This window comes from Poecile atricapillus, chromosome 2, assembly GCF_030490865.1.
Source record: "Poecile atricapillus isolate bPoeAtr1 chromosome 2, bPoeAtr1.hap1, whole genome shotgun sequence".
Taxonomy (NCBI): Eukaryota; Metazoa; Chordata; class Aves; order Passeriformes; family Paridae; genus Poecile; species Poecile atricapillus.
This window is the reverse complement of record NC_081250.1, coordinates 18,062,528-18,083,464: the sequence shown is the minus strand read 5'-3', so window position 1 is coordinate 18,083,464 and position 20,937 is coordinate 18,062,528. Positions and strand designations below refer to the sequence as shown.

The window sequence follows — 20,937 nt, the reverse complement described above, 5'->3', positions numbered from 1 at the left end:
AATTGGAAGAAAAACAAACAGTAGCATTAAGGCTTAACCTGGGAAAGTAACTCGTGTTCAGGTCTACCTTTTAAGGGTGGGCTGCCAAACTAACACGCGTATCCTATTACAGGTATATTTATAGGCCAAGCCAAGGCAGCTGTGACTGCAAATCACCCCATGAAAACAGGAAACCCTCAGCTGGCACAGCCCCTTCTCCATTCCTCGATCAACAGCGCTGAGAGCAATGCCTGTAATGCGCGTCTAGGACAGCAAGAGCGCTTTTACATGCAAATACCAGACCCGTTCTCCTTAAAAACAGCCTGGAATGGCTGTAAGCAAATATCTCAACAGGACTTTGTTATATTTACGGCTGCAGTGAGTGCTCATTTTTAAGCTGGTCTCTTTGCCTCTCGGTAAGAAGTGATTGAAACCTTTACCTGCAAATGCTGCATCGGCATTTAAGCGGGTGCTTTATTCATTGCCTTTATGAGGTCTGATTCTTTAGGTGGAACGGAGGGATTACACAAGGCCGGCGTCTTTCCCGGGCCCGCCCTGCCGCAATGGCGGCCCGTCCGCTCGGGAGGATGCTCGGGAGCTGCCGCCTGCTCCCCCTGCTCCGCTCCCCGCTGCCGAGCGCCGGCTGCGCCCGCGCTGCGCACAGAGGCACAGGTACCTGCCGCCGGGGGGAGAGGGCATCCCCGTGCTCGCCGTCTTCTGGCCAGTTAGGAAGGACTGCATTAGCATGCTGTAGGGTTTTGTCTTAAGCTGGCAGGTTAAGCTCTAGGTATTTTTGGTTAAACTATAATTTTCAAATTCATTTCCCCCTGCTCCTCCCCCGCCCGGTCTCACTTCTACCTTGCAAGAGATGAATGCAGGCAAGCATTCATTCCTCAGGAGTTGATTGTTTTTCAAGGATCCTGTGCTGATAGGAGACAGGCTAGGAGGTAGCTCCCCACCTCAGATTTTTTGATTGGGAACATACTAAGCTATTTTACTTGCTGTTTTTCAGCCAGTCTATTAATTCTTTACCAATCCCATACCACCATAAGTGGTTTTGGTGTGTACAGGCTCACAGGATATGTTGCTGAAGGTTTGTTGGTTGCACCACAATGGGTGACTTCTGCTCTGCTCTTGTGTGTCCTTCACTTAACTATATCCCCATTTCTCTTGGGTTGTAGGTGTTGCTTTCTTCCAGTCCACCTTCTTAACATCACTTGTCACTGGGGCCTGTGGAAGTTGCCAATGTTCTACAGCCCACAGATGAACATTACTTCTAGTTTCTGAGGGTTTCCGAGAGGTTTACTAAGCCTTTTAGTGATCCCCAGGGAAGAAGAAGGAGCCCTGGCAGACCAGCAGTTATCCTGTGCCAAGGCAGAGGGCTGCGCTGGGGGAGTGGGTGGTACCTTGGGTCATAGGTGCCTGTTTCCTTTACAAGCCTTCCCAAGTGGTTTGCTGGAGCTGCTCTCTGGATGTAGCACATCAAATGGAAAGCAGATGCAAAGTCCTGCGCTTGCCCCTGCTCATGTCCCTGAACTGCCCTCTGTGCTTCATCTGTACCCATAGAAACTTTGGGAGGACTGAGATCATGATGGAAAGCATCAATGGAATCTAAGCTATCTTACTAAATTATATTTCCATATCTAATTGAAGACCCTGGCCCCCTCACTAAACAAGCTAAAGCAGCTGCTGCTACAGACTGGAAAAAAAAATTGACTCCGGAGCAATTCTATGTTACACGAGAAAAAGGAACTGAACCGGTGAGTGAAAGTGCTAATGCTATCCAAGAGTGAGCCATCTCCTCTGACTGCTGGGCACAGAAAAAAACTGCCTTGGGGAGCTGTCACCACTCAGTTTCTTCACAGGATTTCCCCTGCCTTCCTGTGGATGAAAGTTAGACTCAACATACGGAACAGGATGGATTTTGTTCTGACCCAGACTGTTTTGCAGATGAAAAAACGTTCTGCATTCTTTTCATATTTTATTGGGTTTTTTCCTGGGATACATTGCTGCCAGATCAACTGTTTGTGTGGTAGGAGTAGAGGCCCCTCCAGAGGACAGGGAGATCATATTTTTATCCTTTTTATGACCATATATAGATTATCCATGTAAATCTTGAACATAGCAGTTCCTTCAGGAGATGGGCTCTCCCTCAGGTACCAGATCACCCACCCACGTTTCCTCCTTCTGTGAAGGAAGCCAGGTAGCATTGTGGGTGGAGTGTTGGTTGTCCCTAGCCCAGAGCCAGGACTTCTGCACATGGAGAGCATGTACCATGTGAACTGTGCCCAAATTCATGTCTGTAAAATAAGGATCCCATACCAGACCATGCAGGAAGGAGGAGAGCCCCTTTGTAAAGCCATTTTAAAGTTGTGGCAGTCCATAGCAGAGCCCTGGCCTTTGGGATCCTGCACATTTCACCAGTTTCTTGGAGGTCACGACTCTGTTCCTGGTACCTGGATGATTTATGCATCTGACTGGTCTCAAAGTCTGTGGGAGTAGGGGGTAGTCTTCACTACTAATCCAAAGGCAAACTCCCCTTCATTTCTTTGGGCTGCTAATGTTTGTTCTTCAAAGCCCCCCTGCAAAGCCTCCTTTTTATGGTTTTTCTCCTGTTTTGAATCTGATTCCTACATGCTTCTTCCAGATGGTGAGCTTTTAAAGACCTGCATTATTAACTGCTCTTTTTTCCTTCCTATTTTAAAAGCCTTTCAGTGGGATTTATCTGAATAACACAGAATCAGGAATATACTGCTGCGTGTGCTGCAATGCCCCCCTCTTCAGGTAACATCCTCTGGATTTCACAGCATCTTTAACATGTACTGATTGTGGCAGGAAGGGCAATGTCTTTTTATGAATGGCATGGAAAATGTTGGTTAGAAGAACCATCCCCTTGTGCCCAGGTGCTGTGTGTAAGTCTTCCAGGGTGCCTGTGGTAACACAGATACATGGTATGCCTTTTCCTTGAGCTGATGAGGATTGCCAGTGGCCAGCACACAGCTGTTACACTGCAGTCTGCCTGTTTCTCCTGAGACTTCTTTCTGGTTGATAATAATTCTCTGTTTAAAAGGTCCTTAAGCCACAATCTGCTGCAAAATACATGTATTTATGCATGAGTATCATTGTGTTTGCTCTGTTCTTGTGCTCTTTCATACTTGTCTTCTGCCACTCATGCTGCTGGGCTGGAGAGACCTTGGTCTGCCTTTGTCTACAGTTGTGATGTTTTTATTGCTGGGTCCCTCACACTACAGCTGAGACCTTCTCTTCACCCCCACCCCTTCCTTGTTCCCTAAATTAAATTCCACTATTCTTGCCTTTTTGTTTACATCTACTTTTTAAAGCTTGGCTGCAAATGATTGCACAGTTAACCTCTGTGCTCTTTACAATACTATATATTTTGCAACTTCATTAACATCTAAGTAAAAGGAAATAGAGTGCCTTGGAGTTGAATGTGCAGAGGGTGTTCTGTTCTCTGTAACTGAACCAGGAAGGACAGTTTCTCATATTTTTGGTCTAGAAAATAGCCCTTATTTATTCCCAACTGAGAATGAAATGTAGCTGATTTAAAGGATGAATCACAGATCAGAACTTCACATGGGATGCTACAGATCAAGAGATCTGGATAGTAAGAAAGGAGAGGGAAATGCAATGGATGTGTTGAAAATAAACCTAAACTAAGTAATTAAATTATAATTGTGTAAATTACAATTAGTTTTTCTTTGGTCAAGTGCAGAAAACTACTGTTATGCAAACATGGATTTGCTTAAATGTATACTTTCCTGTAGAGGTTTGCTATGAACAGTTCTAAATAAATTCATTTGTGATGTTAGCTCAGCACTACAAAATATCCTGAAGATAAATATAAAACCTAAAAACACCTCTGGAAAATTCAGGTAAATTAGAGAAATTGTAAATTAATAAACTGTGGAAGAGTTCCTTCCATTCCTTCAGATTTCCCTTCAATTTCAGCATCATTGATATTGACATGCCAACATGAAGGGAGACAAGCACTAGAGGGAATTGCTTCTGTTGTTAAACTAGTAACAAAATAGCAGTATAACCAGTCAGGCTGCCCTTTGCACTATTCAGCTCCCAGAGAATATAAGCACTTTTCTTTGCAGCACAAGATAATGCTAAGCTTCACAGGCCAAAAAAGCCAAGCTTTCAGTAAAAAAAAAATAAATAAAAGCCTTGTAAGAAAATTGGGAACTATTAAATGTGAGAAATCATCTGAAAATATATTTTCCATGCAGGTATTATTCTGTTGAGAACACAAGCAATGAGGGGGAGAAATGGTATTGGATGAGAGGAGAGATTCATCCATCATATTTATTTCCTAGTGCATTAATTTTTATTTTTTTTTTTCAAATGCATTAGCTCATTAGCTACAGGTAAACATGAGCTGTTTCTTCCCTTCTTTGAAACATATGTGTATACATTTGTACCAGAATTTATTACCTTCTGCTACCAAATATACATTTGAAAGAGCTGGAAATACATGGAACAAACCCCTAACCTTTATAGATAGCAAATTGTGGTGCTTTAATGAAATCTCAAACCTTCATCAAACCATAAACCTACAGCTGAGATTCATACAACAAAAAGCACTTTTTAGAATTATCTGGATTCCATCCAGGATGACTGAAATAGGGATCAAAGTAAATGGCATGTGCTGGAGGAATGGTGTGTCGAGGTCTAATCTAATGCATATGTTTAGGGAAAGTCCATTTATCCATAAATTAAGTGGTGAAATACTTCAAAGGACAAATATGAACTTGAACAGCAATATTTTTGGGTACTAAAATGTTTCTATTAGAGAATCTAAGTGACATTACTGTTAATAAAACCACACAGAGACCATTTCTGTTAAGAGCCAGTTTAACAGCTCAAAAGACTTTTCCTTTAGCAGTGGAAAACATCTAAAATAAGTATTGTGAGCAGTATGGAAGAGACAGTCTTTCACGGTCAGTTTCAAAACCACCATAGTGTTAAAGACCTTCCTTGACTCTATGGGTTTTCAAAGACTATATTTGTATCTATGTGTGAATAAACATAACGATTCCTGTATCCAAAAAAAAAAAAAAATAAAAAAAATAGAGTTTTGATAGAAAAGAAACAGAACAGATGTATGTCAGGGAAGCTCAGGACTCATGTATGACTCCCCCCCGGTCATTCTTGAGGACTCTGTGGCTGATAGGGACGGTGTTTATGTGGTTTTGTGGCAGGGAAAACAGGGAGCCTTTGGCTGGAAAGAAACAGGAGCCCTATGGACCTTGATGTACAAACACAGAGTCTGCAAACTGCATTTGCTTCAGAGCAGGCTACTCCTCTGCTGTGTCCTATTTCTCTCCAGTTTTACGGAGAGGAGGGGAAGGAGAGCATTTCTCATGGCTATTTGTGCATTGATGTAAATGACTAAGCAACAGCCCACACGAAAACTAGCCTTTGGTCATTATGTGCTAGCAAATCCTCTTTTATTTCCACTGCTGTGTTACTCAATGACAGCCCCGTACAGATGATTATAAAAATGCTGACTTATGCACTGTTCTTTGAGTTGGATTTTTTAAGCTTTGTTCAGTTTGTTTATCTTTCTAAATGACTCTGCAATTAAGATTTTCAGATTTTTCTTCACCGTGTGAATAACCCACCAATATATACATGATATATATTACATACATTGTTTTAAATTCTGTCCTAACTAAGGTTTCAATTTGTATGAAGAGCAAGAGCTGCTAGTGGTGCTGATGTCTCCATCCACCACTAGATGCCAGTAAGAGCATTGGGTTTGTGAAACTGTGAAAAAAACATGAGAAATTGTCAGGAAATGGTTGTGGTGAGTCTCCAGACCGCTTATCTGAGAAGTATGTGAACCTATAAATCATATAATTTCTTGTTCTAACTCATGCTAGGTTCCTCTTTGATAAGAGAAGGTTCATATTGTTGTCAAATCTTGCACAATTTTAAACAGGAGGGATTATCTCATTTCTGTACCAAATCCCTAAAACATCTTCTGATCATATTTACCAGTACACTCCAGGTTTTAATACGTAACTGAACAGTGTTGGTCACCCTGGATGTTAACAGGAGGCACCCACAAGCTGACAGTATGTTGTGCTGTTTCTTATGGCTGCAATTTTCTCTCGGGAAAGGTAGATCTTTGTGCTGTGAAGATTTGTCATTGGTTGATTGATGGTTTGAGCAAGGCCCTGTTTGATTTTCCAAACCAGCTTGATGGCTGACTGCAAGACAAAGCCTCTATCATCATCAGGCACGAGCCTGGTCTGGTGGGCCAGCCCAGCCTTTGTCCATTCTTTATTTCTTCTTGTAAACTCTTTTCAGTGAGATTGCTGGATTGCAACTCTGTAGGTGTAATTCAGCTAAACACTATAGCATAATGTTAGTATAACATAATTGTCAGAAAAAACCCCTAAACTTTTCTAAGCTTTATAAAATACTAAACTGTCATTGAAATAGAAACAGTGAAGCAAAATTTCCTGTTATGAGCTGATTGAGAATTCTCTTTGGAAAAGAGTTTCCAGCAGTTTGATGCCAATGAGAAAACTTCTACTGTTCCAAATATTTTTAATATTGGTACAACACAGGACTGAGGCAATTGAGCCAATATTCTTAATAGAAGGAGACTCTTTTGTAACATCTCTGTTATTAATTAACAAGAAGATCTGGTTTCCACTATAGCTCAGAGAAGAAGTACAATTCTGGGACTGGATGGCCATCTTTTTCTGAGGCTTATGGTACTTGTGATGGAGATGAAAGTAATACCAATATCCTGAGACGACCAGATAACTCACTGGGGCTAACTAGAACTGAAGTCATCTGCAAACAGGTATGTTTATTTTGTAGATGATACACAAAGATGCAAAGCAGATATGTTCTCTTTGTGCTCATGAATGAATCTGCCTAAATGCAGCAGTAAGAATTACAGTATTACTGGAGCCATTGTTTCTCAGTCTGGGTTGAAGAAAAGTATGTGACTGGGGAAAGCAATGTGTATGTATAGCCAAAGGCTTTAGTTCAGACAGAAAATTTACTCAAGGTATGCTGCAAGGTGTGACAAGAGATGGTAGAAGAAACTCTGGAATAGGGTCCATACATTTGGCCCGTCACAGGGACAGTTCTTCCTCATTCAGTCTTGCTAAATATTTGCTGTAGATGTTAAAATATGCAGAGGTTGAGACACCAGCCGTTAAAGCCATTTGCAGCCATTACTATTTGCCCTGCTGGGTGGTGGCTGTGCCCTGCATCTCCACAGCTATTTTCTGTGGATTCCTTTGGCTTCACAGAAGCCACTCTTCTATTTTTTCTTGCTATTTTGACTCCCTCAGTCATCTCTTCTAGACTAGAAACGTCCAGTTCCTTTTTATGCAGTGCTTTTTAGTGTGCTCATCATTCTGTTGCTTTGTTCTGCATTCTTCCCAGTTGACCCTTTTCCTTCTTGAAGTAGATTGCAAGGTTGGACATAGCACTGCAGCTGGCCTAGCCTACAGCAGGGGTTAGAGGCTGTTCAGGTGTGTTAAAAATGGTGTTCCTGTTCTTACAGCTTTACCTTTACACAGACCATATTACACAGGCACACATTTATTTACCTGCTGTAATACCCAGGTTCTTTTTCTAAAGAACTGCCACCCTTAACCATTTCTTCCCAAATCTGTTTCTTACTTTTGTTAAGGTATAAAAGTATGTGATTGAATTTAATGAATTGTATCTTGAATTTGGGTTTTTTAATGTATGCGTGTGTCTTTTTGTAAACTGTTAAGATTGTTAATGCTGTCCTTCAGTGTGCTTGCAACAGGCTTAGGCACATCTGCAAACGTAACAGGAATTTGCTGCATTATCTTGGAAGAGTTCACATTTGCAGCCATATGCAGCAAGCACCTTCAAGAACCCCAGCTGAAGGCCTTCCAATTTTATAATGTCACTGATAGCTATACTGTGTCTGATTTTTTCACCTTAGTAGTTTGAGAGGGGAATACTCAGTTGATCTGTGAGAATGACCTACAGTGACTTATTAATTATTTTGAAATTTTCATGATATATTGAGTTGTCCAATACTCTCATTTATTTCCTATACTTGCTGGCACCTTTGTTTCCCTTCTGGGGTCTACTTCTGGGATCTGCTTGTTTGGGGGCAGATACTTGCCCACTGACAAGATCTGATTCCTTGTCACTCCCAAGGACTCTCTCACTCACACAACTCAACAGTGATTTAATAATGAAAGTTTCTTAATTCAGGATAACACAGTAGGTACCAGCATAATGTTGGTCCATAATCTCAGTGGTAATAATGCAATGACAATGGTTTCTGGTCACCAGCAGTGCTCCCCCAGGGCTCAGGGCTGGCACCACTTCTGTTCAGTATCTTCAGCAATGATCCACGTGAGGGGATCCAGGGCCCCCTCAGTCAGTCTGCAGACACACTGAGTTGGGTGGGAGTGCTGACCTGCTGGAGGGCAGGAAGGCTCTGCAGGGGATCTGGACAGGCTGCATTGATGGGCAGAGGCCAGAGGTCTGAGGTTCAACAAGGCCATGTCCCCGTGCCTGGTCCTGCCCTTGGCTCACAACAACCCCTGCAGTGCTACAGGCTGGGGCAGAGTCGCTGCAAAGATGCAAGTTGGGAAAGGACTTGGGGGTGCTGCTCAACAGCAGCTGAACATCAGCCAGCAGTGCCCAGGTGGCCAAGAGGCCAATGGCATCCTGGCCTGGATCAGCAACAGTGTGGCCAGCAGGACCAGGGCAGTGACCATCCCCCTGTACTCGGCACTGGTGAGGTCACACCTGGAGTTCTGTGTTCAGTTCTGGGCCCCTCAGTTCAGGAAGGACATTGAGGTACTGGAGAGAGTCCAGAGAAGGGCAATGGAGGTGGTGAAGGGTCTGGAGCACAAATCTGATGAGGAGCAGCTGAGGGAGCTGGGGGAGTTTAGCCTGGAGAAAAGAAGGCTCACGGGTGACCTTTTCACTCTCTGTAACTGCCTGACAGGAGGGTGCAGCCAGGTGGGGGTTGTCCTCCCAAGCAGCTGGAGACAGGACGAGAGGACGGGATATCAGGCTGTACCAGGGAGGTTCAGGCTGGACATCAGCAGGAATTTCCTTATGAGGAGGGTTGTTAAGCATTGGAATGGACTGCTGAGGGAGGTGGTGAAGTCACCTTCCCTGGAAGCGTCCAAGAAACAACTGGATATGGCAGTTAGTGCCATAGTGGTGGTCAGTCAAAGATGGGCTCTATGAATGAGAGGTCTTTTGTAGCCTAAATGATTTTGTTATACTGTAGCAATACAATAATAAAATGGTAATAATTTCTGTTGCAGTGTGATGCCCATCTAGGCCATGTGTTTGATGATGGACCCAAACCTTCTGGGCAGAGGTTCTGTATCAACAGCATTTCATTAAACTTCAAATCAGGCTCTGGGCAGTGAGAAGTGGCTTTCTCTGGCTTGCAGAACGTTCTTTCTCTGCTCATACAGCATGCTTGTGAAAAACTCAAATTTTAGTAATTATGCTGTAGTAGCTTTGTTTTCCAGCTGTTATCATTGTTGATAAAATACATATTTTTGTTGTAACTCTTTGGCAGTCTGTCTTTTCATAGTTACCATGGCATGTTGATCTGCTTATTGTATTTTTTTAATTAAAAAGAATAAATCTGTGCAGTAGTTCACATTCACAGGTATCATCATTAACTGTAGGAGGCTGCTGAAATGAGGTGCTCTCCTGAACCTGACTGCCTATTCTGAGCAGTAGTTGTGGTATTCAGGAACACAGATGTACATGGCTGATCATGGCAAAGCTTATACTTCTGTAAAATCATCATAACCTTCTAAAGAGAAGCAAAAATAACATGAATCTTCAAATAAGGTCTGAGGGGTCTTTTTCCCCCTGATGTGAGAGACCTTTAGCTGAGCCAAGTGACTTTTCTGTGAACCCATAAAAGCAAAGTCCTGAAGGAGGACCTAATTAAAACTATTTCAGGCAATGGAACCAGTGGAGAGATGGAGTCTTTCTTCTTTTAAATCAATTATTTTGATTCTGTGTCCAATGGCAGAGTTGAAATAGGGTTTGCTCCAGAAACATCTCTTATAGCAATTATATGATAATAATGTAATGATTTGTGTAATATTTTCAGACTTCTGTTATCACTTGTGTATTTCAGAATCAAAAAATAAAATTACTATGGAACTTCCTGTATATGGGGGAAATAAATCAGTATCAAAAACCAGGCTTGGTAAAGCATTGCTTTTGATGCCTTGTCTGTTCTTCCTTGTACAAGTTTGTAAATACTTTTGCATTCTCTTAAGAGCTGTCATTACGGTTTGCCCTAACAGCAAAATATATCCTGTCTGTTAAATTGAGCTTTCCTTCCTTCAGAATTTTTTCCAGAGAAAATAATCTCTGACTCAGAACATCAGCCTTACTAAACTGGCTGGGTTTAAATGCTTCCCTGCTGAGAGTTACTAGGCAACATCTCATTTGGCTTTACCTATAACAGCCTGTTTCCACTCTCCCCACTTTAGTTGCCCCAGTGATAAAAAGGGTGTGTTCATTTACTAGTGTAGTCTTAAAGCTGTTTAATGTCTTCAGAAAATGGACCTCTACTGCACTGAATTTACTTCTGCTCCTTCTGTCTTGGAGCTCTGTGGTTTTTCATTCTCTTCCGCTTTCTACAAGGGAACTCTACAATTCCCTGACATCATAACGCTACAAATCCAAATCTACAATAATCGCTACAGCCAACTTAAACCAGAATGGCACAAAACCCACCAGAGGTGTGAAGCAGCACAAGTGAAGCCAACACCTGGTGCTTCTGTTTTTATGTAGTGCCACAGCAGGTGACAGTCCCATTGCCATCAGAGGTGTCTGTTAACAGCACTAACATGCTGCATGTGCTTCATCATGCTCTGCCTGTCAGCATTGCCCTTGCAACCTGTATCACCTGCTGTATTTTCTGTCTGCTCTGACCAGGCTGTGCATGCCCAACCTACTCAGGTCTCTGCTGTTAAGAGTCTTCACAGGTTGTAAAGAAATCACTGCCTTTGCAGTATCTGAATTCATGTGCCCCCTTATCCTGATATACTTTCATCCATTGTTTTTTTGTATGTTTGTTTGTCTTAAAATCTATTGCACAACTACTGAAAAGGTTATTTGACCTTTAAAGGCATTCTTTAATCAGGCAGCCTTCTTTCCTTGTGTTTCCTAGCAGGAGAGGATTCTCTCAGAAAGGGGGAAGGTGTTCCTGTGAGGACTCTGGTATTCAGTTAAGTGCTGGTGGGAGAAGCCAAGCACCTGCCTTAAGAAGAGTGACTTTTGGCTGGGATACCAATGGAAGTGCTCCTCACTTCTGCAAGTTGCCTAAAGTAGAACAAAACTGGCTGCTTTATTTGAAAATACCTGTTTCTTTTTCCCGTCCCCAGAGATCCCAGGTCTCACTGACACCTTTTATTAATGAAAGTGCCATACAAACAAAACAGACCATGAGGCTGACAAAACAAGTATCCACACAGACCTCTGTGCAAACCACACACAGTTTAGTAGCTTGGATGGATAGACATGGTTGGTGGAGATCAGGCCTTAGTAAACTGGTAAGTTAGTCCTTACTACTTACTACTTAATTACTACTCAGAAGGAGCTTGCCAGAGCAGAGAGCACGTTTATTTCACACCTCCAAAGATCATTGTATGTAACTGGATGCTTGGGGTAAGCAGCAGATTGTGCCTCCTCACTCATAGAGCAGGATGACCTGAGGAAAGAGTCCTGGAAGGCCCAGTTCAGCTTGTGCAATGTTACTGATACATAATCACGTGAGCAGATCCATAGCGCCAAGAACAGCACCTGACCTGCGCTGCACTGGTATATCACCAAGCAAACACTGAGGAGGGAACCAGACACTGAGATAAGCAGCCTTGTTTGCTTTGTATGAAATAGGGGAAAAGGGGAAAATTTGACTACGTGTGTAAAATCATAGTGGCACATCACCTTTCAGTGTGATGTAAACTGTTGGACATTTGGGATCTCTGACCAAAATCCCTTTGGGGCAGTGCATTTCATTAACTTCTGTGTCTGTGGTACCAACCACACCAGGACAGATCCCAGCTAAAGGCCCAAAGTATTATGAAAAATAAAGATGAATAATAATGGAAGGCGGTATCCAGGAGTATCATAGGCTACAAGAATTTCCTCAGATATCTGCAATTACTTTGTTCCATCATAGTAAATAAAGAGAAGTTGCTTTTCTGAGTGGAATATACTCTGCCAGGCAACCGGAGATTTATGTTCCATTCTTCATATCTGAGGAGTTTCTACCATGATTATTTAATTAACTAGTTTCAATGGTGCTACTTTTTATCCCATTGTTTTTAAATAGCCTTTTTATAAATCCTAATTGAGGTTTCTACATAATTCTTAAGAGATTTTTTACATCTTGAATAAACAATTTAATGACTTTCTTAGATCTCTTCAAGGCAAGTAACTATTCCCACTTCTGATGAGGGAAGACTTGATGAGAAAAATTTAACTGGCTTGCTCAAGACTTCAAATTAAATTTGCAGCCAAGCCAAAATTTGACTGCATGACTCATGATAGCATCCATTATCTTCAGACCCTACTTTTTCAAAACTTGTCTTGGTAATTGATTGTTTATGGGGGAGAGGGTATAAATTGCCAAAAAAAGGAGGTAAACTTAGCATATGTTTTCCAGCTATGGTATTAAAACCAAATCTAAGCCAACACAGGCAACTTGGCTCATAAAGAGCAATACTTGACCTCTTTCTCAGAGCAAATGTGGTAATGGTTTGGTTAGAAATTATAGAAAAGGAAAGAGAGAAAATAGGAAAGAAGGAGCAGGTTATTCTTATATTAGTAGAAACCTCACTCAGAAGAAAATCAGGATGGGCAGAAAACATAATGCTCATTTTTTTAGCCATGTATCCACAGAATTGTAGTGATGCTCTTTTCTGTTGCACCATGCTGCAAATCACTTGGACTCTTTTTTATGCTTGTGTTTGGTCAGAACAGGAAAAGAAGAGAGAGTATTGTCTGTGAAAATACAAGATTTTTGCCACCCCTAAACACCTCCAGCATGAGGTGGCTCAGGAGATGGCCTGCTTGAGAAGAAACTGGAAGTCTCAGCTTGAGTTTTTCTTCTTTTCTGAGCATTTAGATAATACTCCTAAGCATGTTCGTGTTTTCTGGTTGTAAACCTTGGCCCAAATGTGTAGAAGAAATAAGTCCTGTCACCACATGACTCTACTGCCTCCTCTTTCACTTTATGATGTTTTGCACTGGGCAGCGAAGTGTTTTAAACTATACTCGGGTGCCTGCCCCACCTCCTGCCATACCCGAGTGATGAGCTGATGGTAACACTATGCTCACAGCATGTCGTGTACTGCTCAGCACCCGTCACCCTCATGGATTTCACAGCTCTTCACACACAAATGATGCCTCGCCCCAGCCCTTTGAGGTAGTGGTGAGCCACAGTCACAGAGCTGGAAGCTGAGGGACAGCTGCGGGAAGTGACTCGCCCACAGTCCCCTGGGGCAGGGCAGGGAAATCTGATTACAGAAAGGGTTCTCAAAAGCTCTGCAAGTGTGAGCTGCTGCCAAAATTCACAAAGGCAAAGCAGTTTAAAAGCAAAGCGCTTTATTGAAGAAGTGCCCAGATTTTTTCAAGACTAAAAGAATTTGTCTCAAGGCAGGTGTGTCCATGGGGACTGGTTTTAGTAGCACTGAGGAATTTGTGTGGAAGAGATTGGCAGCTTGCCACAGGGCAGAAGAAAGAGAAATGCATGCCCATTATTGCACTCCCTTTTACTCTCTTCTCTTTTGTTGTGGTGGGGTTTTTTTGTGTGGTTTTTTTTTTACTGCTCTGTGGTATCCTTCCTCGCTCCTCCTCCCTGGGCTTTGGCTTTGACTATTCTCACCCTTACCTTGTGCCCGAACCCTCCTAGCTCCATACTCAGTTCTCTCTTCTTGGTGCCCGAGAGGGGAGCAAGCACACGGTCCTGCAGCCACCTCCGAGTCAGCATCTCCCTGCCTGTGCGGGAGGGGACTGCGGGATCCGGCCGGCAGCTCCGGGGCTGCATCCCCTGCGGGCTCCGGGGTTTGATTCCCTGCAGGCTCCGGGGCTGCATCCCCTGAGGGCTCCGGGGCTGGATCCCCTGCGGGCTCCGGGGTTTGATTCCCTGCAGGCTCCGGGGCTGCATCCCCTGCGGGCTCCGGGGCTGGATGCCCTGCGGGCTCCGGGGTTTGATTCCCTGCAGGCTCCGGGGCTGGATCCCCTGCGGGCTCCGGGGTTTGATCCCCTTCGGGCTCCGGGTCTGGATCCCCTACGGGCTCCGGGGTTTGATTCCCTGCGGGCTCCGGGGCTGCATCCCCTGCCAGAGCAAACGTCGTCTGTGCTCATTCTGCTCGCCTGCTTTGCACACCCAGTTTGACAACACTTACGAAGCGACTTCCAGAAAAACTCCCCAGTGGAAGAGGAGCTGCCACAGAAATCAGGAAAAAGATGGTAATAAAGTCATAAGGAATTCTTGCACAGCCTGCTTAACTCAGGAAACAAAGGCTGTGCTGCCCTGTTGTACTACTGATGCATGAGATGTAGCGATGTGGACCACAGCCAGATCATCTTTGTTCAGGTGTCATTTGTGGAAGATCAAAAGATGGATCCAGACATCTTGTAATAGCAGGAAAAGGAACTGGCAAGAACAGCAACTGTTGCCCAACTTCTAAGAGGCAAAGGCAACACAGAGGAAAGGTGCTGGAGTCAGGGACAACAAGAATTCATGTTTTCCTTTTCAGAGGAGTCAGCACTGAAGGATGACGTCAAAGCTGGTGGATATCAGCTGAAGAACAGTTTGTGAGCTCTTAGAAATGGGAAGGCTGACATCAATCCTCCCTGGTGTGAAATTCTCTTGGGGATGGTTCTGACAGAGACAACAATAAAATTCAACAACAGAATGTCAACAGACAGGGGATGCCTATGCATTTTCTGGAATTACTGAAGGAGAAAGCCTTGTGAAGGGCAGGATATAAGCAGTGCTAGAAGCAGGTGCTCATGCTTGGGAAGTTCAGGAGACTGACCTCACTGTTAATCAGAATACCAGGTGCAAAATGAACCCGCATACGTTCACTGCCCCAAGAATGACCCTATCTCAATCCAGAAAATGTTCCCTCCCTATTTCAGGCTTTACATTTTACCTCTTAGTCCTGGGCCTCTCCTGAATGCACTTGGGTATTCACGCTTGGATCCATTATGAACAAAGATTGTTAAACCTTGTCATGTACAATATGTCTAGCTGGAGTTTCCTTAGGCCCCCAGAGAAGGAAAAAAGGGGCCTCCATGACACTTCTCCTTGGCAATAGCTCAAATAGCCTCTGCCTCTGGGCTTAGTCTGTAAGAAGCACATTTTCCAAAACTGGATCACATGTAACTTTCTATGACCTTGTAGCCCTCACTTAAGTTTTATGAATGAATCTCTATTAAAAGCGGGGGGTAAATGTTTTTTCTTTGTCCCTCTTACAGTTTACAAATTTGTCTTCTCCTATAGCCAGCTGTTAAAAGATTGGTTCTGCCCCTGCTTTCACCTTTCCTGTTTTATCAGCTGAGACGTCAAACTGAGGGCCTGACCACTTGGTGGTTAAAGATCCATGGCTTTTTTTTGTAAGGCAGTGGCCTGGCCAACTCTAAATGCTGCCTTGTCTTGCAGTTTAAGTTACCCTCTCATACCCTAAATCATGAGGCATCGTTGCCTTGAGCAGTGAGCAGCTTCTCTCTCCTAATTCAGGGATGACAGCAGTTAAGCAATAGGTGAAAGAAATTGTGTTTTTCTAGTGTGTAAGCACTGCTGAGAGGCTTGATTCTTTTAGCTCTTGGAAATTTTTTGACATACACAGATAAAAAGGGCTGTAGAAATACTTATGGTGGCTTAGTGTTTTGATCCTGTTTCTATTTTTACTTCTATTACCCTTGTTCCAATTTATCTTTTCTGCAAAATTTCACCTTCTTGCTCTACACCTGTCTCAAGAATAGCCAGAAATTGCCAATTGATAAACGTTGCCTTAGTGGAGGAAGCAGATGAACTTCTCCAGAGGCAATAAAACTTCTCCACTCCACCCATACCACAATATGTAAGAAAGTCCCTTAAGCACCTCTCCACAGATAACTACAGATGATCAGAAGTGTACAGCTGTGCTCGTGGCAGCTTCCCAGCCTGTGGCAACCACTGCAAGGACCTGTCCCTATCTGCCATCAGAACCACTCTTCTGGATGGAGAAAGGCAAACAAAGATATTTGATGGAACCATGGCAGGGTGAGGGGGGCAGCCTGTGTGTGCTGTGGAGATGTGACAGAGACAGGATGATGAGATTGGGATGATGAGATTGGATTATGAGATTCTTCCACAGCAGGAAGACCTCACGGGGTGAGGTGTGGTAGAGGGAGTAGGTGGGAATATGAGGTGGAGGGTGTAGTATGAGGGGGGTGACATTCTGTCTGAGAAAGGTAACAGATTGGAATTTTGGGATCCTGCTCTGTGGAAGTGTGGCTTATCCTTGGGTGGTTTTGGAGAGAGATGGACAATGACTACTCAGAGTCAGCTCAAATAAATCTAATATTCCAAAGTGTTTTGCCGATTTTCCCTCGAAACTCATTGCGACTCAAATGACTGCAGTGACCTCTAGGGTACATTGGCTTTCAAACATGCTGCAACATTCAATCACCTCGAAAAAACAGCTTCCCCCAAACATATTCTATGGACCTACTTTCTCTTCTAAGAGCAGCTTGTGCCACTGCCAGGCTCAAAGTCCTTCTTCACAAAAAGCCCTACACAGGGCATATAGAGAAGAGAGGTTTGTTATCTCCAGTTTGCTGGTGCATCAAAGGAAGTTGCAGATGGTCTGCATGAATCTGATCCAATACTCTTTGAAGTCAATGAAACCCCTTCCCTCGACCTCTCATTCAGTTCTCTCACAGCTCCTTATGCAAATCATAGTCTATTTTCTGTGTCTCTCCAACAAAACCAACGTGTTCCTCCCAAGCATATCCCTTTGTGGAACCTGATAGCAAACCTTTCAAAATTCTTGGTGCTCTCTTTTTCTGATGAAGCGTGACTTGAAAGTAGATTGGTGCTATCCAAAGCAGGGGGGAAGAAGTAAGCCCCAACCCTACAGATCTGTTTAAGTACTGCTTACTGACAGCTAATCACTGACTGCAGCAGGACTGCTCACCTGGGTAACAGCCAGGAGGAATAGGCCTCAGAGAGGAACCTGATGAAAATCAGACACAATGCCAATGAATGCAGGCCGCTTGATGAAGAAGGTTGTCAGGAAGCCAAACCGGAAAGTGCTGTCCAAGCCCAAAATGAAATTGTCTGCATTTGCTACGAACAAACAAAAAAAAACCAAACTGATGGATGGAAGGAAGGAGTGCGTAAGTCCTAGAAAACTCAGGAGGAAAATGTTGAAAAATTAGGCCAAAATTCACAGTGGAGTCTAAAACCAAAAACCATGCAGCCCTAATTATGATGCCTGGGATACAATCCTAATGCTTTGTGCCTTACAAGATAGTCCTCACGTATTCATGTGCCAACTGCCCCCGCCCCCCCTTAACAATTAAAAATCCGGGATACGGATTAAAGCGATAGCAGGTGGCAATCTAATTACTATCAATCTTACATCTGAATCTCTCATTTGTCATATAAGCCCAGCAACAGCTGGCTCTCAACCCTAGTTATCCTCGTGGCTGTTACAACAGGTTCAAAGAAGGTACGGAGGGATGGTCCCTCATCTGCACGCTACCGCGGAGCGAGGGGAGCAGGGGGTGTCCAGGTGCTGTGACGAGACGGAGGGAGCACCAGTTAAGCCCTTTACTCTTCACTGGAGTGGTTGGCAGCCCCACTGAATGTGAGTGCGGGCCTCTGAATGTGAGAGCATCGCCCAGCCGGGCTGCGGCCGCAGGCGGACAGCTCACGGGGCAGCGGCACAGCAAATGAAAGGCCATTCTCAGCTAGAGCTAGGGAGAGAGCAAACTTGTGTTTTTCAGGGTTGTTTCAGTCGCATCGCGGTGTTCCAGGCGGTGGAGCCGTCCCAGCGCCGCTCCCGGCCGGCTCCGAGCGGCGTCACGAGGTGGCGGCAGAGCCCCGAGGCTCCCGCTCCCGGCCGGCTTTTCCCATGGGGAGTCTGGAGAGCTGGCCTGGAAAAAACTGGAATAAACTATTGTGTTGTGAGTTTTGGGGATGCCTATGTTCACACTTAACGGAAGTTTGGTCTGTTTTTACAGTCAGGTACATCATAGTTTCCTTCTGAACAGGTCACACTTCCATCCCGGACCGCAATCCAGGCACAAACTTATTTATAGTCTTGAGAACTCTGTGTGGCATTTGCCTCTGGAATTAAAAAGCAGAGGCTGGTCGTGCCACCGGCATCTTTTCCGTTTGCATTTGGTGAGAGACATAATATTTTAAATGTAGAGGAGCAAATCTTGGGTAGGGAAGGAGAAGAAGGAAAAAAAGATGGTGACTCCAGGCACAGGGCAGGGGAGAAAGGGAATGAGGTACCCACTGAAGTGATGTGGCATGGACAGGGGTTTCAGCAGGTAGCTGGAATGAGCGAAGGAAGAGATTGGGGTTGTATAATTGTAGAATGGTTTGGGTTGGAAAGGACCTAAAGGATCCAACCCTCCTGTCATGGGCAGGAACACCTTTTACTACACCAGGTAGCTCTGAGCTCCATTCAGCCTTGTACACATCAAGAGATGGGGCATCCACAACTTCTCTGGGAAACCTTTTCCAGTGCCTACTGTCTTTACAGTAAATAATTTCTTCATAAAGTCTAAACTAAACCTACTGTCAACTTAAAGCCATTCTCTCTTGTCCTAACACTACATGCCATTGTAAATAGTCTCTCTCCATTTTTCTTGTAGGCTCCTTCAGGTACTGGAAGGTCACAATAAAGTCAACCTTCTCTTTTCCAGCCTGAACAATCCAAATTTTCTTAGCCTTTCCTCACAGGAGAAGTGTTCCATCCCACTAAAAGACTTCATGGCCTCCTCTGGACTTGCTCCAACAGGTCCATGTCCTGCCTGCACTGGGGACTCCAGAACTGGATGCAGCACTGCAGGTGGGGTCTCACAGAGGGGCATAGAGGGCCAGAATCGCGTCCCTTGACCAGCTGTCCACGCTGCTTTTAATGCAGCCCAGGACACATTTGGCTTTCTGGGCTGTGAGTGCACGTGGCTGGGTCATGTCCAGCCTCTCACCCAGCAACACCCCCAAGCCCTCTGGGCAGGGCTGTCCTCACTCTGTCCATCCCCAGCCTGTCTTGACACTGTGCATAACAGCATCTCTGAGGACTCCTTAGAGTGTGTAACCTGGATGTGTCTTGTAGCTCAAGCTATTGTTACTAACGCGACCGTTCAAAGAAATCACCAGGTAAACTCCATTTGCATCTGATAACAATAAAGAATTGGCAATGTTATAATCAAAAGTACACCTTAAAATGTGTTATTGTCTCTTGGCTGCTCTTCCTAAACAATTGCAGTCCCCAGAGATCCAAAATAAAGGGAAGCAGCATCTCTGCCCTCTAAAGAGAGGACAATCTGGTGTATGAAACACCAGGCAGAAGCCCTGGGAATGCAGCTGAGCCGTGAAGACCTATGGAGGATTTGCAACGAATGCTGGCATGGCAGAAAGAGGGCACTGAATTCACACGCATTGCCCTAAGCCTTTGTGTGCCAGTGCGCAGGGCCAGCTCTCACTGCCCAGTCCCACAGCCATAATTAAGGGATTCCCACTCGCCATGAACAGGTGCAGCCCCACCCAAACAACGAGGCTGCAGACAAAAGACTACAAATAAGGCCTAAATCCCTCTACTGTACATTGCAGTGGTGAGGGGGGACAGGTGGCCTAGGGTAATTCAGGTTCAGTCCCCATGCTGCGGTGGGAAATTGCAGCAGCTCATTTGGATCTGATAAGTCCTTGCTGGCTCTGTTTATTGGGAAGCCGATGCAGGCATGGATTAAATCAAACAGCCTGTAAGATACTGGCAATGGAACTTTTCCTACAGGTTTCTGACAGCTTGCAAATAAAGGCACAGATGATGGAGAAGCTGCTTTCTCAAGCTATCCTTTTCTCACACATATTCCATGTCATTTATTCATTCATTCATTAAGCTATAATTGATCATAAAGACTTTGTGTATCAGATGAGCCTGACTGTATGCATGCAGGACATTTGCAGTGCTCACACAACTTTGGGAATAGCTATGTCCAGAAGAGGTTTTGAGAGAAAAAAAAAAAAAAAAAAAAATATATATATATATATATAAAGATATGTCCTCTGATGTGATACTGTTTTCCAAATTGATTGCATATTGTTATGTTAGGCATGTCTTCCCACCTGTATCCTGTCTGTAGATTTGGAAGGAGGTGTTACCCCAGCTCATGCAAATTTCCAGCTTCACAGTCTGTACTACTGAATGCATCTGCCTTGGGTGCATGTGGCTCTGTTACCACAGATCAGAGTGCCCTGCAAGCTTTCCACTGGTTATCCTCACCTGAGAGTGAGTGAAAGGCTGTTTTCTGCATTTAATAGGTAGGGCTGAGCTATAAAACCCTGGATTCCTCTGAATCAACAAAAACACCCAACCTAAAGTTTAAACAGTGCAGGTTCTCTTCATAGTTGTTAAAGACCTATAAGCATGTAAAGATGGTCTAGAGGTAATTTGAAGTAATTAGCTTCCTACATGGCGTATCTTCAGTAGTGCTGTAAAATCAGCCAGACTAAGTATGAATCAGACTGAATGAGAGGTGCTTGAGTGCTTCAAAACCTCTGCTAGGCTTTTGAATCATTTAAATGGCAGCATGCCTTGAGAAACCTGTAGCTGCCTAAATATTAGTCCTTTAACTTGCAGGTAAATTGTTTCAGTTCCTTCTGTTGCCAGTGAACCAAGAGTGGCATCT

General features: G+C 44.1%; 1 protein-coding gene across 5 annotated transcripts; it reads left to right on the top strand.

Annotated features, from left to right (window-relative positions):
- The first annotated feature begins 172 nt into the window (after window positions 1–172).
- MSRB2 (methionine sulfoxide reductase B2) lies at window positions 173–15,133 on the top strand. 5 transcript variants are annotated; one of them, XR_009277027.1, is made up of 8 exons: window positions 173–395; window positions 474–651; window positions 1,633–1,739; window positions 2,687–2,763; window positions 6,676–6,823; window positions 9,303–9,358; window positions 11,400–11,567; window positions 14,781–15,133. XR_009277027.1 is itself a non-coding variant. In XM_058833565.1 (7 exons), the coding sequence occupies exons 2-7, from the start codon at window positions 543–545 to the stop codon at window positions 11,416–11,418; spliced, it is 516 nt and encodes a 171-aa protein (XP_058689548.1). In that variant the 5' UTR covers window positions 173–395; window positions 474–542; the 3' UTR covers window positions 11,419–12,219. The 5 variants fall into 5 exon arrangements, 2 of the variants coding, with proteins under 2 accessions (XP_058689548.1, XP_058689547.1); XR_009277026.1 differs by lacking the exon at window positions 14,781–15,133 and adding an exon at window positions 13,000–14,105; XR_009277025.1 differs by lacking the exon at window positions 14,781–15,133 and adding an exon at window positions 12,995–14,105.
- The last annotated feature ends 5,804 nt before the right edge of the window (window positions 15,134–20,937 follow it).